Source organism: Orycteropus afer, unplaced genomic scaffold (assembly GCF_000298275.1).
Source record: "Orycteropus afer afer isolate SDZICR_OR568_19922 unplaced genomic scaffold, OryAfe1.0 scaffold00250, whole genome shotgun sequence".
Lineage (NCBI taxonomy): Eukaryota > Metazoa > Chordata > Mammalia > Tubulidentata > Orycteropodidae > Orycteropus > Orycteropus afer.
This window is the reverse complement of record NW_006921837.1, coordinates 464,918-480,782: the sequence shown is the minus strand read 5'-3', so window position 1 is coordinate 480,782 and position 15,865 is coordinate 464,918. Positions and strand designations below refer to the sequence as shown.

Genomic DNA, 15,865 nt, shown 5'->3' with positions numbered 1-15,865 from the left:
TAGAAAAGAATGACTCCTTTTTAGAAGGAGAGCCAGAAGCTGGGTGGGTGTGGACACAGGGTGGGTGTTTCCTCGGCGAGCCTCCCTGGCTCCCAGGCCTTCTTCCTTTTGCAGGCTTTTTTATTTTATTTTTTCCTTTTTGGCACACCAGCAGCCAAGTCTGGGAGGGTTTCCTGGACAGAGGTCCTCTGGCCACTAACTTAAGACGTGCAGCCCAGGCCGCGGCTGCCACTGCTCTCTGATCCAGTCCACTGAAGGCAGCAGCAGCAGCAGCAGCCCCACGGTGTAGCAGCATGGTGCTTTGGGGGGCTTACCTGCTCCTCTGCCTCTTATCCCTCCTGCCCCAGGTCATGGCCGAGCCACCAACCCCCAAGGCCAAGAAGGCAGCAACTGCCAAGAAAGGTAAGGAGGGGCATGGGGAGGGTCTTCCCCATCTCCAGGGAGTAGGTCACCCTCTCCTTTGCTCCTTCCCTTCATTTGAACTTGAGCAAAGTACAGTAGGGACAGTTGTTAGAATCAGAAAGAACCTTCGAGATCATCTAAATGGACATCTGCTCCTTCACCTCAATATTTTAAAGAAACTGTTCCTTTGGCTTGGCACTCTGGAGCAGCTCATTCTCATTAGAGTGCTGGACAGTCTTTGCTTTGTAATCTCTGAACCTCAATTTTCTCAAATGTAATATGGGGATAGTGGTATTTGCTCAAAAGTTTATTATGAGGATTAAATGGCACCAAATATATAAAAAGCATACAGCACAGTACCTAGCATATAGGAGATGCATAAGACACAGAAATAATAATAATGAAATAATGGAATACATGAATTCTCAATTCCATAGTGTGTCATATAGCCTTAAGATTAAAAATGGTTCAAACTTAAACTAATCAACCCCAAACAGCTTTGCTCTCCCTCTATTGCCTCTGGGGTCGGGTTGTCCTTGGGTTCCCTTAGCTGCTGGCAAGAAGCTACCCTTGCAGCCCCGCCTGCAGTGAGGTCAACCCAGACTGTGTTGGGACAACATTAGTGAGATGCCATGGCAATGGACATGGCTGTTAACCCCGCAGGGCTCAGAGAGTCTGAGGCGATAAGGGTGGGAATTCAGGCAGAGAAACAGGCGGCCTGGGCCAAGACAACACAGGAGGCAGGAGGCAAAAGGGGTATGAGGGGTGCCCTCTCTGAGTCTCCTCCGTAAATGGGACCTTTGTCCAATGGCCAAGGACTGGTTGTTGTTGCTGGAGGCTGTGGAGTTGATTTCAACTCATAGTGACCCTATGTGACAGAGTAGAACTGTCCCATAGGGTTTTTCTAGGCTGTAGTCTTTACTGGAGCAGATTGCCAGGTCTTTCTCCTGTGAAGCCACTGGGTGGGTTTGAAGTGCCAACTTTTTGGTTAGGAGCTGAGTTCTTAATTGCTGTACCACCAGGGCTCCTTAGGCCAGGGACTTAGTGAAGTATTTAAATGTAAGTCAGGACAATGGAGTGAGTCCCACAGGACTGTGACAAAGAAAAAGACAGATCTGGGTACTGATACCAAGTAATCTCCCAAGATCCAGTTTATCGAGTAAACAAAGAAAAGTTCAAAACAGAATGGCTACTATGCTGACATGTGTTTTTAAAACAGAATTTACATTAAAAATACTTATTTATATATGCCTAGGTTTCCAGTTAAGCACTGGACTACTAATCACAAGGTTGGAGGTTCAAACCCACCCAGAGATGCCTCAGAAGAAAAGCCTGGCACTCTGCTTCCAAAAGCTCACAGACTTGAAAACCCTGTAGAGTGTAGTTCTGTTCTGTTACTCGTGGCATCATCATGAGTTGAAACTGAATTTTTGTGGGAGGATTCACAAGAAATTGGTAATCACAATTACCTCTGGGAAGTTGGGTGCTGAGGGCAGTCTCAAATGGGAAGAATATATTTTTGAACTGTTTGGACTTTTTTTGTTTAGTTTTTATTGTATGCCTCTGGTGGCATAGTGCTTAAGGCATTTGACTGCTAACCAGAAGGTTGGCGGTTCAAACCCACCAGCCACTCCAGTAGAGCTACTGCCTTGGAAACCTAGGGAGGGGTCACTATGAGTCGAATCAACTTGACAGCAGTGAGTTTTTCGTTTTTCATTACCATCTGCAAAATGTTCATTAAAAAGAGAACACTCAATATCACACATAGTTGTGTCCATCAGCATTAGCCATATTTGCCCCCAAGGAACAGTCTTTATAAAGGACACAGCTTCAAAGGCAAACAATAAAATTTTTCAATGTGGAAGGTCATTGTCAGTTTACTAAAGATGGTACTTAATTATGTAAAAGAAGGAAAGGATTAGACGAGATGCTGCCTGGGTCCTCTCTGGCTTCACCCTCCTGATGGTCCTATGTGGTCTCCATGGAGGTGCCAGGGTGGCTAGAGCTTCAGGAGCCCCCACTTTCCCCCTCAGCTATGTACTGTCCCAAGCTATCAATGTGTAGGGGTATCATTTTCCATCATCCTTATATGGTTGACAGAGGTAGGTTCCTTCCTGCCCAGTCCTTGGCCTGCTCCACTCCCTTCTGCCTTTCTCATAGGTTTCTGATTGTTCCCATTTGTCTCTGACTTCATCCTAGACATCACGATCCCGAAGGTACTTGAGGAGTTCAAGAATAGGCTGGACAGCCTGGCCCAGGAGGTGGCCCTGCTGAAGGAGCAACAGGCTCTGCAGACAGGTGAGTGCAGGAGGCAGCCCTCCTGGGCAGAGGGGGCTCAGGCCAGCAGCTAGCACCCAGCCCCTGCTCTGTTAGGCCAGCCCTGTAGGCCAGGGCACCAGTTCAGGGAGCCCCCTTCCCAGACTGCCTCCTCTCAGGGAGAATCCCTGACATGTGTCTGCCAAACCCACCCAGGTGTGCACAATTGAGCCTCTGGCCACAGCTGGGTGATAGGAAGTAATGTCCCAAGAGGACAAAAGGCTCTTCCAACAAGAATCTGTCATAGACTACTGGAAGCATGGCCCCTGGAGTACCCTCTGTAGCAGAGGCAGCATCCCACCCAAATGAAGCTCCCAGAGGATACCTTCCACTTAGCCAGTCCTGAAACCCTAGGGACTTCATCAGCTAAACAGCCTGGTGTGTGGGCAGCTTTACTGCATATTATACCAAAGCAGGATTCCCTATCTCTGTCATCTCCATTTCTAAAACCAAACCATAGAGAGGTCCTGGGCCTTGCTTACATGCACCCAGCTGGTTAGGAACAGAGCAAGACTAGAAAGGAAATAGCCATTCTGGTGCCACACTGGAGTGCCAGGAGAGATGGGCTTGGGCCTTCCTAGCTCTGCACTAACCAGCCCCTCGAGGCTGGACAAAATCACACAGCTGTGGAGCCAGGGTACATGGAGAGGTCATGCCACCTCCCCCCAGCACTGCCTGGCCAACCCACCTGGGCAACTAATTCTTTCTTTCTCTACCAGCTTCCTTTCATATCACCTCCACTCCCTACACACCTCAGAACCTACCCCCAGAAGACCTTGCACTCCTCCATTTCATGGAGAATGTAGAGTAACAATAATAATTAATACTTATATCAGGGCTGCCTTGTGCCTGGCACTGATCCAACTGCTCTGAATATGTCAACTCATTCATTCTTCATGGCAAACCCTGTAGCAGTCTATTACCACAGCCCCACTCTAGAGAGCTGGGTACCTGGCCAAAGCTGGACAGAGCAGAGCCTCCCTCTTACCCCTCTGTTCTGCATCCTCTTAAGCTGCCAGCTGGGAATCTCTTTGGCACCTCAGGGAATCTACAAACCTCCCTGTGCCCACAGACACCCTCTCCCCAACCCTCCTCTGAGCAAAGCACACTCTTTTCCTGGGTCGGGCCATCTTCTCCCCTCTTGCCTCTTCAGGAACCTCGCTATGCCTGAGCTCATTCATACTGGGCAGTTTTTATACTCTCTCTTTGGCTCAGATCCTCTCAGCATTCACACAGACTCGGCCTCTGCCCTCTTCAAAGGAAAAACCTCTGGAGCCACATCCCCTCCTCCCTTGCACAACCACACTGTCAGAAGAGTTCATCCACTCAACAGTCACCATTTCCTCCCCCTAATCCCCTTTCAAAAGAGCCCAGGTGGCATAGTGGTTAAGACAATTGGCTGCTAACCAGAAGGCCAGTGGTTCAAACCCACCAGCTGCTCTGAGGGAGGAAGGTGAGGCAATCTAATGGGGGTCTCTATGAGTCAGAACTGACTTGATAGCAGTGGATTTTTTAAAATCCCCTCTCAAGAACCCAGGTGGCACAACGGATAAGTACTCAGTTGCCAATGGAAAGGTAGGTGGCTCAAACCCACCAGCTGCTCTCTCTATAAGAGAAAGATATGGCAGTCTGCTTCTGGAAAGATTTATAGCATTGGGAACTCAATGGGGGGCAGTTTTACTCTATCCTATGAGTCAGAATTGACTAGACAGCAATGGGTTGACCCCCACTCAGCCTTCAGCCCGCTGTAGTCTGGCTTCCACACGGACTCACGACGACCCCATGTGTGTCAGAGGAGAACTGTGCTCCACACGGCTTTCAGTGGTGATTTATGGGAAGTGGGTCACCAGGCCTCTCTTCCGAGGTGCCTCTGGAGGGGCTTGAACCTCCAGCTTTAAAGTTAGCAGTTAGGAGTCAAGAGCATTAACTGCACCCCTGAGGTCACCAAAAGTTTCCCTCAGATCTTCCGTGACTTCTGGGCCAACAAACCCCAAGACTTGACCCTTAGCAGGACCGGTCCCTTCTTGGAACATTCCTTTCAGGGCCTCCACGACCCTGATTTCTCCGGTTCCATTTCTCACCTTTCTGGTCATCTTCTCTCAATTTTCTCTGCCACTTCATCTTTCTCCACCTTGCTGTTAAGTGTTGGTGCTCCTTAAGGTTTTTTCTGTACAACTTACTCTCTTTTCACTCTGGACTCTCTCCCAAACAATCTTTTTTCCACACCATGGCTTTGATTATTGTACCCAGACACATACCTTCCAGATTTGTATCTCCTCTGAGCTACAGATCACCTGCTCAACATCTCCCTCAGATAACTCAGATGCTAGATCAAAGTCCTGATCTTCCTTCTCAAGCTGGTCCTCCTCCAGTATCCATCATCCAAGCAATTATGAAAGTCAGCTAGCAGGGCGGGCGCTAGAGTGAGGTGACTATGTCACTCACTTGCAGGTGGCGACCCTGCACTTGCATTATCCAGAAAAGTGAGAGCCTCCTGAAATGTCATGCCCCAAGAATCTCACTCACCTCACCCTAGTCTAGGCTCTGCAGCAGACACCTTCTACTTCATCCTCCAAATCCACAGATAACAAAGTTCAGCTGACTTTACCTCCTAGATTTCTCAAATCCATGTATTTCTTTCCATTTCCACCATAACCACCATAATGTGATCACCAGACTACCGCAAAAGCCTCCTAATTGATGTCCCTTGATGTACTCTTTTAGACAAAATCATCTTTGAAAAATGCAAATTGGATTGTGTTATCCCTCATCTCAAACCTCACAATGGTTTCCCTTTGCTTTTATAATAACAAATTTGGACAAAGTCCTGTGAAGTCTGGCGCCTTTTGGCTCTCTTCCCCTCACGCACTGAGTTCTAATAACACTGGCCATCCTTCTGGCCCTCTAGAGTGACACTGTCTGTCCCTCCCAGCCCAGGGCCTTTGCACATGCTGCTCAGTCAGCCTGAATTGCTCCCCCAGGACCCATTTAATAAATGCCTCTAGCATCACCTTCTCAGGGGTCTCTTGAATCAGGCTCCTCATTTAGGAGCTCTCACAGAACCATATACTTTTCTTCCTCATTTATCACAGTTTGTAATGATGTATTCATTTGTTGACTTATGTCTGCTTCTCCAACTTAAACTATAAGCCCCATGAACACAGGGGCTATGTCTTTTTTTTTTTTTAATTGTGATGTGGATGAAAATTTACAGAACAAATTCATTTTCCATATAGCAATTCATACATATTTTATCTCGTGACATTGACTGCAATTCCCCACAATGTAACAGCTCTCTTTCCACTTCCTCCCTGTAGTTACCTCTTCCTTGTGTCCTTCCCTCCCAGGTACTTTTGCTCCCCTCCCCCAGCTGTCTCCCTGTGCAGACACTGCCCTTCTGTTCTCCCTGATTGATCCCTCAAAGTAGTGTATCTACCTGATGTAAATGTTCATCCCATATGCCTGTCTGTTGTTTGGCTGGAAGTCACAGGAGTGAGTTCAATTCCAGACCTCAAGGGTAGCTAGGGGCCATAGTCAGGAGTCTCACTAGCCTCTATCAGATAAGTACAGCTGGTCTTTTTTTTTCTTTTAAATGATTTTGAGTTTTGGTCCACATTGTTCTTCCACTCTGTCCAGGATCTCCTGCCCCAATCCCCCTCTGAGTGGTTGACAGTGATAGCCGGGCACCATCTAGTTCTTCTGGTCTCATGGTCACATAGGCTGAGGATCAGCTGTCTGTTTTTGATTGCTCTTGTCTCTTCCACCACCCTGCCCAGCACAGTGCTCAGTAAATAATTGTTGAAGGAAAGAAGGGGGGGGGGAGGGAAAAATAAAAGGAAAAGAGGGAGCGAAAGAGGACAAACACTTGACTCTGGGCAACTTGCTTAACATGGTAAGTGTTGGAGTGAGTGCACTCTAGAAAAGAAGGTACCAAGGATCTTTTTGGCTTCAAGTAATAGAAAACCTATTAATGTCTTAAATAAAGTGTGAGTCTGGAAATAGGTAGCTGTAAGCTTTTGTTCAGAAGCATCACCTCATGATCCCAATTCCAAGATGGCTGCCCCAGCTCCAAAGGCAAGAAGCAGGAGAAAGGGTGGCCAGACACATCTCTTCCATTTATCAGGAAAGCAAAAAGTCTTCGTGTACATCCTATTGACCAGAACTCTATCACATGGCTAACTGTAGCTCCAAGAGAGTCTGGAAATGCAAGAATGTAACTTTTCTAGCCTCTGAAGTGGAGGCAGACAAGGAGGTTGGAAAAGGGCATTGAAGGGGTCAACCAACAGTGTCTGCCACAAAGGGAATGTTTAGAACGAGCACAATCCCACTTTGGGCCTGTTTCCTCATCGGTAAAGTGGAAGGGGATGAGGGGCTGTCTTGGAGGGCAAGCTCTAAGTTCACTCTCATGTCTGAGCTATGTGTTTGTGCAAAGTCAGTGTAACCCAGATGTCATTTGTCCATTAGGTGAGGTGAAGTGGTAGGCAGCTCCCTGCCCAAATGTGTCATGTGAAGGTCCAAAGTGTCTGCTCCATGTCTGCTGATTCCCAGGAGGTTTGTGGCCTCCTGGCCTCCTTGGGGACTGTCTCCTTCTCATCATCACCCTTGGTACCAGAGCCTGCTAATCACCTTGTCAATACAGCTGCCCAGAGCATTCCCAAGCTCTGACACAACCAAAGAGACCAGAAAACCAGGAGCTAGGGGAAGGTTGAATCATTCTGCTCCATGCACAGCCTTCTGCCATCTGCTCCTTCTCTCCCCCAATCAGCAAAGGGATGTGAGGTGCCCATCCAGTACATCTCTGCCAGGCACAAGGGAGGCAGAAGTGTTCCAAACAGAGCCCTGTTCTCTGGGAGCCTCATTATACTCATGGAGTCAATATACTCACTTGAGCCCTTGAAGGATGTATAGGAATCAGAGAAGACAAAGAGGAATTCCAAGCATAGGGCATGGTAGGAGCAAAGGTTCAGAGATGGGCTAGCATGAATCAACAGGATCATAAATAGACCCGAGCGCCAAAAATGTTAGTAACAATGGTAACTAATAATTATTAAGGACTATGTGTTGGAGGAAAGGAGCTCTGGTGGCGTAGTGCCTAAGGCATTTGACTGCTAACCAGAAGGCTGGAGGTTCAAACCCATCAGGCACTCCTCGGAAGGAAGACTGGGAGATCTACTTCCGTAAAGATTTACTGCCTTGGAAACCCAATGGGGGTTGCTATGAATTGGAATCTACTTGATGGCAGTAAGTTTAGTTTGGTATGTTAAAGGGAGTGTTGCAGGTCAAGGTCCCAGGAAGTGCCCCTGAGATGGAGTTTAGGGTCCTCCTGCAGGGGTCTCACTAGGAAGTATCCTTGGGATTAGCACCTGTGGAAGAGGGGACAGAAGGAACAGGATTGGGCAAAGGGAAAAGCCAAGCTGCACCGTAGTCTCAACAAAAGCCTCAGCCAACTGCAGAGGAGATGAGATGACCCTTTAGAGCTATCCAGAGTTGGGACAAGAAGGTTCATTGGCCAATCTTTGGATGCAGGCTGCCTTGGGAAGGGGGTACAACCTTGGGTGAGGCAGTTCTCTCTTTTGGAGACAGTCATCAAAGGGGGGCTGAGAACTAAGGGCTGTCTTCCTACAGCACTCCCAGCAGCTAGGACAAGTCCTTTCTCCCCATAAGGGGTCTAGGGTATGTGTTGTAGTGTCCCTGGCAGGAAGGAAAGGAACGTCTGGGAAGGGCAACAAAGTCTGCTTGATAAAGTGCAGGACAGCATAAAGTAGGGCTGCTAACTTGGGGCAGAACCTGGAGGTAAAGATACCCTTATAATACTTAAGCCCTGAATTTAGAGTTCTGAAGCTGTTAGATCCCCAGGGGGACATGGTGATATTACCCCATTAGTATTTGCTGAGTGACTAGAATAGAAGAAACTTAGTGAGTGAATGAGTGGATGGATGGAATGGAGTGCAAACCCACCCCTAACATTTGCAAGGGCAGCAGCAAGTGGACAAATGGAGACACAAACCCTATTGGTCTAAATATTTAAATTATAAATCAAGTTTAAAATGTTTACATCAAAGGACATCTATATTACATCTATATTCCTAACTCAACCAAATATATCTTCATTACAACCTGTGAAACCAGGTTCAAACTTAGAATTCTTGGACATCTCAGACTTCCACAGAAGAGCTGGTCCTACCCACAGCTTACCCTTCTATCTCAGGGGCCCTTTAGTCTAAGTTCCATCCTTCTAACCCCCCACCCCAACCAGCCCTCAGTAGAAAAGACCAGGAGAGAACCCTCTGGGTGCTCTAGCCTCTTGGGCAGGGATTGAGTCCTGGGTACCTGGAGTGTGGCTTAGGCTCTAGGTGAGCATGTTCCTTATCCTGAAGGAGGCCAATCCTTAGGGAGGGGTGTGGCTGTGGCTGTGGCTGGAGGAGGGCCAGAGTGGCTGGGTAGAGTTGATTATGCTGTTTCTTGTGGAGAGACTTTGGGAGAGGAAGGAAGTAGGGCTGGCCATGAGGGGAGCTGCAGTCACAGTGCAGGCCAACCCTACCTCTGCTCACCTCAGGGAGCTCTGCAGCTAGAAAGGCCTTCAGGCACTGTCCTGTGATAGGCAGAAATGGTTAGCCTTATACCCCCACATCTCTCAGGTAGGGAGGTGGCTGCCCGGTCACGCGGTGTAACCATGGAACAGGTGGCTCTCTGCAGAAGAGGGATCTGACCTCATTCCTGAGTGAAGACACCCAGATAGATCTTAACTGAATGGGGATCTTGGGCTCCACATCAGTGTGTCCACCAAGTGGGATCCTCAAGGGGTCATGGATGGTCAGGACTCCTCCTGCCTGCTGGAACTAGGGGCTGTCCTGGAAAGATGGGATGGATGGGGTGGGATGGAGGATGATGGGCCTGCCCCTAGTGGTTGGCTCTTTGGCTCTGGAACCTTGGCAACCGTCAGTGATGGCCATTTCTCTCACCACTCCCCATCCCCACCCCCAGTCTGCCTGAAGGGCACCAAGGTGCACATGAAGTGCTTCCTGTCCTTTGCCCAGGCCAAGACCTTCCATGAGGCGAGCGAGGATTGCATCTCCCGCGGGGGCACCCTGGGCACCCCGCAGACGGGCTCGGAGAACGATGCCATCTACGAGTACTTGCACCAGAGCTTGGGCGCCGAGGCCGAGATCTGGCTAGGCATCAACGATATGGCGGACGAGGGGGTCTGGGTTGACCCGACCGGTGGAAGCATCTCTTACAAGAACTGGGAGACCGAGATCACCGCGCAGCCGGACGGCGGGAAGGCAGAGAACTGCGCCGCCTTGTCAGGCGCGGCCGCCGGCAAGTGGTTTGACAAGCGCTGTCGCGACCAGCTGCCCTACATCTGCCAGTTCGGGATCGTGTAGCGACCAGGGTGGGGCGAGGTGGGAGCTGGGGGCCGGAGGCGAGTTTGTATGTGGGGGGGGCTCCTTTTGCAAATAAAGTTGCTAGAGCTTTGGCGTGAGTCGCTGCGGTCTGTGTAGGGTCCGGGGCGGGGCGAAGATTTCCGGGATCTCAGCCCCAAAACCCTGGAGGAAGAGGGAGAAGAGGCTGGTTCTCCAAGGGACTGGAAAGAGAGGAGGCCCAAGCGCGGGAGGGGGATAAAAGGAAGGAAAAAGAGACAACTCTGGCCTGCTGCCTTCTTTTTTTCTTTTTATAACTTACCTTCCCATAATGCCAAACCTACAGAAAATTTGCAAGGGTCCCCGTATCGCTCCGTCCAGATTCCCCCAATATTAACATTTTTCCATATTTACTTTATCCTTTTATTAGTTTTTCTGAGCTGTTTGAAAGTAAATTGCAGACCCTTTATGCCTAAATCCTTCATTTAGTGTGTGGTTCCTGAAGACAAGGACATTTTCTTACATAAGCACAGAGCAGTTATCAAAATCAGGAAAATAACATTGATACAATATTGTTTTCTAAATTACAGATTTTATTCAAATTTCCAGGCTTTTTTTTTTTTTTTTTCTTGTAGAATCCACTTCCATCTGTTGGAATCCATCAAATCCTCCCCAACTCAGTTGCTAGAAGCGGGGTGTCCCCACCCCTTACTCTTCTGATATGGCTTCATTTCTGGGATGTATTGAGAATCCTGCTGTGGGGTGGGTATGGGGGTGAGAACAGAGGTTGCCCCCAGGAATCCAGGCAAATTTACATTCCTTGGCTTCCCTAACACACCCTGGGAGCTGGTGCAGGAACCAAACATGGCAAGTGCCAGCACTGCTTGATGGTGGATCCCCTTCTATCCTACCTCTCATAGGAAGCTGTGCAGGGGTCACATTTCTCCAGGTTAGCAATACAGCTGCTATTTACTGAGTCCGCCCTACTGTAAGAACTTTAAGTATGTGTCTTATTTAATCGTATCCTCTCAGTACAAAATGTGTTGTTATCCCCATAGTATAGAAGAGGAGGAAGTCAAGGCTCAGGGAAGTTAAGTGACTTCCCTGGATTGCACAGCTAGGAAGTAGCAGAGCCAGGATTTAACCCAGGGCTGCTGATTCCAAGGGTCTCGGCCTTTCCACCACCACCGTGAAGCTTGCTTTATGTCACCAGAACCTTCCTGAACTAAAACACCAGAGGCTATTAGCCAGCTCCTGGCAGTGATCTGGTGCATGGAACCATGCAGGCCCAGCTCTAGTGACACCTCCTCAGGGAAGTCTTCTTTGTCTGATCAGCCATAGCCATCATTCACCATCTGGACTTCTGCAGCACTTTTTTTCTTCTTGGTTGTCCTTTAGTGTGTCTGGTCTTCCGTAATAAATTGAAGGCAGTTTGATTGGATTGATAGGGCTGGGCTGGAGAAGGCAGCTTGCTATCACCAGTGACTTGTGTGCGGTATTTCATGCCAGGCAGTCTGCTGGGTAGTGTCACAAAAAAACATCATAAGTCAACAATTATGGGAGAAGGTAATGAGGCCCATTGGTATAGGTGATGCCATTTGTCCAAGGTGGTCCAGCTAGTGGAAGGCAAAGCTGAGATTACTATCTATGTCTTGTGACTCTGAGTCTTAGGCTCTTTTTATCACACACTCAGCTTTCTAATAGGATGGAGGTTGTTGTTGTTATGTGCCCTCAAGTCGGACCCGACTCATAGCCACCCCTCCTTGGGTTTCCGAGGTGGTATCACTATGGAAATAGATTGCCCAACCTTCCTTTTGAGGAGTGGCTGGTGGGTTTGAACCTCCAGCCTTCTGGTTAGCAGTCAAGTGTCTTAGGCACTATGCTACCAGAGCACCTAGGATGGAGATAGCCAGGGATTTTTCAAAGTTTCTGTGGGAGGCTGGCCACAAGAGGGCACCCATATCCCTGTGCATGAGCATGGGTGGTGGTGGAGAGGTTAGTTTTCATTTAGGCAGCGAGCATTGCCCATTTGCTAGCAGCAGGTGGCAGTATGGGCAAAAGAATACTGTAGCTACCATTGCTCTTAGACTTGAGACACTTAGACCTGTGGACTTCAAACTGGGTACACTTGTCCTCGGATCTTGTCTTTAATTTGATATTTTGCTCATCACGGATAATTATGTATTATTATTATTATTTAAAATATGCTTCCAAATATTATCTTGATGATTGGGTTTTTTGCCACCCCTTTAAATTTTGAGGAGTTCCTGAGTGGTGCGAATGATTAACATGGTCTGATGCTCACTGAAAAGTTGGAGGTTCAAACTCACCCAGAGGTGTCTTGGAAGAAAGGCCTGGCTACTTACCTTCAAAACAATCAGCCATGAAAACTCTATGGAGCACAGTTCTCCTCTGACACTCATGGAATTGGAACTGACCTGAGACCACTTTACTTTTAAGTTCTGTACCCACATGAGTGCCTTAGGCACCTCTCTTGTCCTGATCCTGCCTCAGAGTACTTGAGAATTTTCCAACTTGTGCACAAACAAGGCTAGTTTTAAGAGAATCAGTCCCTCAGTTTCTAGATCCTCAATTTCTGAGAACTGTCCTACCTGTCCTATCTCCTCCTCCACAACCACCCTTTTCCCTCTTTATGAAAGAAGGGCCGACTCTTGCCCATCCTAAATTTTACTATGGTGTGTTACACTGGGAATGCAAAAAAAACAAAAGGGGGGGGGAACAATTTGAAATATTCATATACGTGCCAAGGAAGTGAAACACTGGGTTTAAAAAAAATCCTTTTTCAAGTTTAGTGGTTTTCATTTCTTTGTTTTCAACAACCTTAGAGAAGAGTCCAATCAAATTTCAGTTAATAGTCCATGCAAAATAATTTCCAATAATAGATCACTTTTGAGCTTAGAAGTTCAAGTGTTGAGTTGGTATCATTATAACGAAACTCCTTTCAGTCCCAATTTATTTATCTGAACAAAAGTTCTCAATATTTACAACTCTATAAATGAAAACTAGCAGTAATATTGATGTTAAATCCTGCTTCGTTCTAGGATACATGAACCAATTGAAAAAAAAAAAAAAAGACCCTTATCCATATGGTTAAGAAATTCATGTTTGTGTTTCTAAAAACAGGTAATATACTTGGGATGTTTTGATCAACTATGCACTAATAGTAATTGTGTTGGGGGAATGCTAGCAAAGTAAGTTGAGAACATTGGTCTAAACCCTTTCTCTGAAAACAACGCTGCAGTGGCATTTGAAAGGTAGTAACTATCTGGTAGCATAGTGCCTAAGGCATTTGACTGCTCACCAGAAGGCTGGTGGTTCAAACCCACCAGCCACTCCTCAGAAGGAAGGTTGGACAATCTACTTCTGTAGTGATACCGCCTTGGAAATCCAAGGAGGGGTCACTATGAGTCAGATCCAACTCCACGGCAGTGTGTTTGGTTTGGTTAACTCTCCTGCAGGGAGACTGGCTGAGCAGAAGCACAAGGAGAAGGTTCTGTGAAGAGTCTTTTTCTCTGTCCACTTGTTTGTTCTCACTTGTGTGCTGGACCCTTAGTTTCTCCTCCTCTTCCCATTACTTCCGTGGCTCTTGTTCCTATTCCTCCTTTTGCATTTAGCCACACCTTCAGCCTCTCCACTGTTGCCCAGCCCACACGAGGAGAGGGAGAGCTGGAAGGAAGATGTGCAGCTGGATCTCCTCACTGTGGAGAAGAGGGTGCCCTGGGAGATCTGGGGCTGGCTCCTGGTAGCATTGGCCATGCAACTCTGGAGAAGAACTGTCCAGTCAACATGTCAACACTCAATTTCTTCATCTGCAAAATGAGGTTTAGACTCAATGATCTCAAAGACTCCTGAGTCCAGGATTCTACCTGGATTGCCCATGAGAAAGTCTGTGCAGTAGCCTCTGCAGACAAGAAAGCTGCTTGGTGGCTCTTTCCCCTGCCCAGGCTGATCCCCTGCGTTGCTCATCTCATTTTCTGCAGTCACCACAGGTTCTGGCTGTCTTTCTCCTGAATTCTAAACCTATACAAATGCACAAGTCTGATGAAAACAAACATAAAAAAGGAGTCTTAAGTCCATATGTTCAAAAGGGAACTCAGTGTCTTTCCCATTAAAGTTTGTTCCTCTTCCTGAGTTCACCATCTACCCAGTACCCAAACCCCAAATCTGTGGGGCATCATGGGTGCCTCAGTGCTCATCATCTCTGAAATCTAAATAATCACTAGGACTCTGTGATAGTTACTGTTACATGTTAGCCTGATTAGGTCATGATTCTCAGTGACTTTTTGGCAGATGCCAGACTGGTTGTTTTTCCTTAATGTAATATAATGTAATCACCTCCATGATGCAATCTGATGTGCTTAGCCAATCAGTTGTAAGTGGAGTTTCCTCAGGGATGTGATTTGTATCCAATATATATGGACATTCTGGCAAAGCTTGCTTACTCAATTGCTCTCAGTCCAACTCATTATTGTCTAACCTCCAGCTCTTGGGACATGAGCTAGCAGCCTGCTGCCTGACCTGCCAATTTTGGGTTCGTTAGCCTCTGCAACAATGTGAGTTAGGAAGAGCCTCCAGCTTGACGCCTGACCCACAGATTTGGAACTTGCCACTCCACAACTTTGTGAACTATTTTCTTGAGAAAGATCTCTCTCTCTTTCTCTATATGCTTCACTGGTTTTGCTTCTAGAGAACCCAGCCTAAGACACACTCCAAGATTTTAACTCCCAAATAACTCTCCAATATGTACTCTCCTCTCTAGTTCCATTGCAACTGGGCCCAAGTCTCTGCTTGAAGTATGTAAAGGCATTTTTCATGGTCTCCCACTTTCCCCCATGTCTCTCTCTAAACCATACCTTTTTTTTTTTTTTTTTTTTTAAGAGGTAAAGCAAAAGGTTTACTGAGTATCAATACCCAAGGAGACAGACAGAATCATTTCTCTAAAATGTCTGTCTCCCTGAGCAAAGGGGTGAGCATGATTATATAGGGAAATGGGAAGGGGGTTGAAGATCCCTTGGACTGCCAGGAATGTCTTTGTTCTCTTCCCTGGTTACTCTAGACTCAGTGTCCCTTTTCCCAGGGTCGTCTTGCTTCATAGCTTATGGTTCTCAGCTGAAACCAGTTATGGGAGAAGGTTATGCTTAGAAGAATACACAATTGAAAATAACAAATCTAAAGAACTCAGCATCTGTAAATAGATTGGCTATTCTATTTATTTAAAAGAAAACAAAAGGGAGGGAAAATAGCAAGTTAGTCACTATGATGAATGTGTACTTTAATCATGCCTGCTAGTCTGTTAAAGTCCTCTAATTTTCAGTGAGTAATTTTTGGTGTAATTTTTGGCCTTCCACTTCAGCTTTCCACACTCATTGTATGCCATTAAAAACAACAACAAAAAAAACCTGCCATGGAGTTGATTGCTACTCACAGCGTCATAGTGACCCCATAGGACTGAGTAAGACTATAAATCTTTATGGAAGCAGACTGCCTCATCTTTCCCCTGTGGAACAGCTGATAGGTTTAAGCTGCCAACCTTTTCATAAACAGCCAAATGCTTTAACCACTGTGTCACCTGAGTTCCTTCTCTATACCATAAGTTTTGATATTTTGTGCCTACATTTTTATATGTATCTAAATATTTTGATTTCTATTATGAGCTTTTTTTTTTCCTCTATCCACTGGTTGTTTAATAGTGTGCTAAATTTACACATATTTATTTTTTTCCCCATTTTTTCTTCAGTTATTGACTTATATTTTATTCTATTGTG

The 15,865-nt window shown here is 46.8% G+C and overlaps 1 protein-coding gene across 1 annotated transcript; it reads left to right on the top strand.

Moving 5' to 3' along the window:
- The first annotated feature begins 293 nt into the window (after nt 1-293).
- Nucleotides 294-10,103, top strand: CLEC3B (C-type lectin domain family 3 member B). The gene is made up of 3 exons (XM_007949662.1): nt 294-402; nt 2,602-2,700; nt 9,703-10,103. The coding sequence occupies exons 1-3, from the start codon at nt 294-296 to the stop codon at nt 10,101-10,103; spliced, it is 609 nt and encodes a 202-aa protein (XP_007947853.1).
- Nucleotides 10,104-15,865: the final 5,762 nt, after the last annotated feature.

Bases quoted from the DNA above. Each gene is read 5' to 3' on its own strand.
- CLEC3B (XM_007949662.1), top strand. From the start codon at position 294: ATGGTGCTTTGGGGGGCTTACCTGCTCCTCTGCCTCTTATCCCTCCTG. The intron at 403-2,601 runs GTAAGGAGGGGC...ACTTCATCCTAG, and splicing joins GGCAGCAACTGCCAAGAAAG to ACATCACGATCCCGAAGGTA. The intron at 2,701-9,702 runs GTGAGTGCAGGA...CCCCACCCCCAG, and splicing joins GCAACAGGCTCTGCAGACAG to TCTGCCTGAAGGGCACCAAG.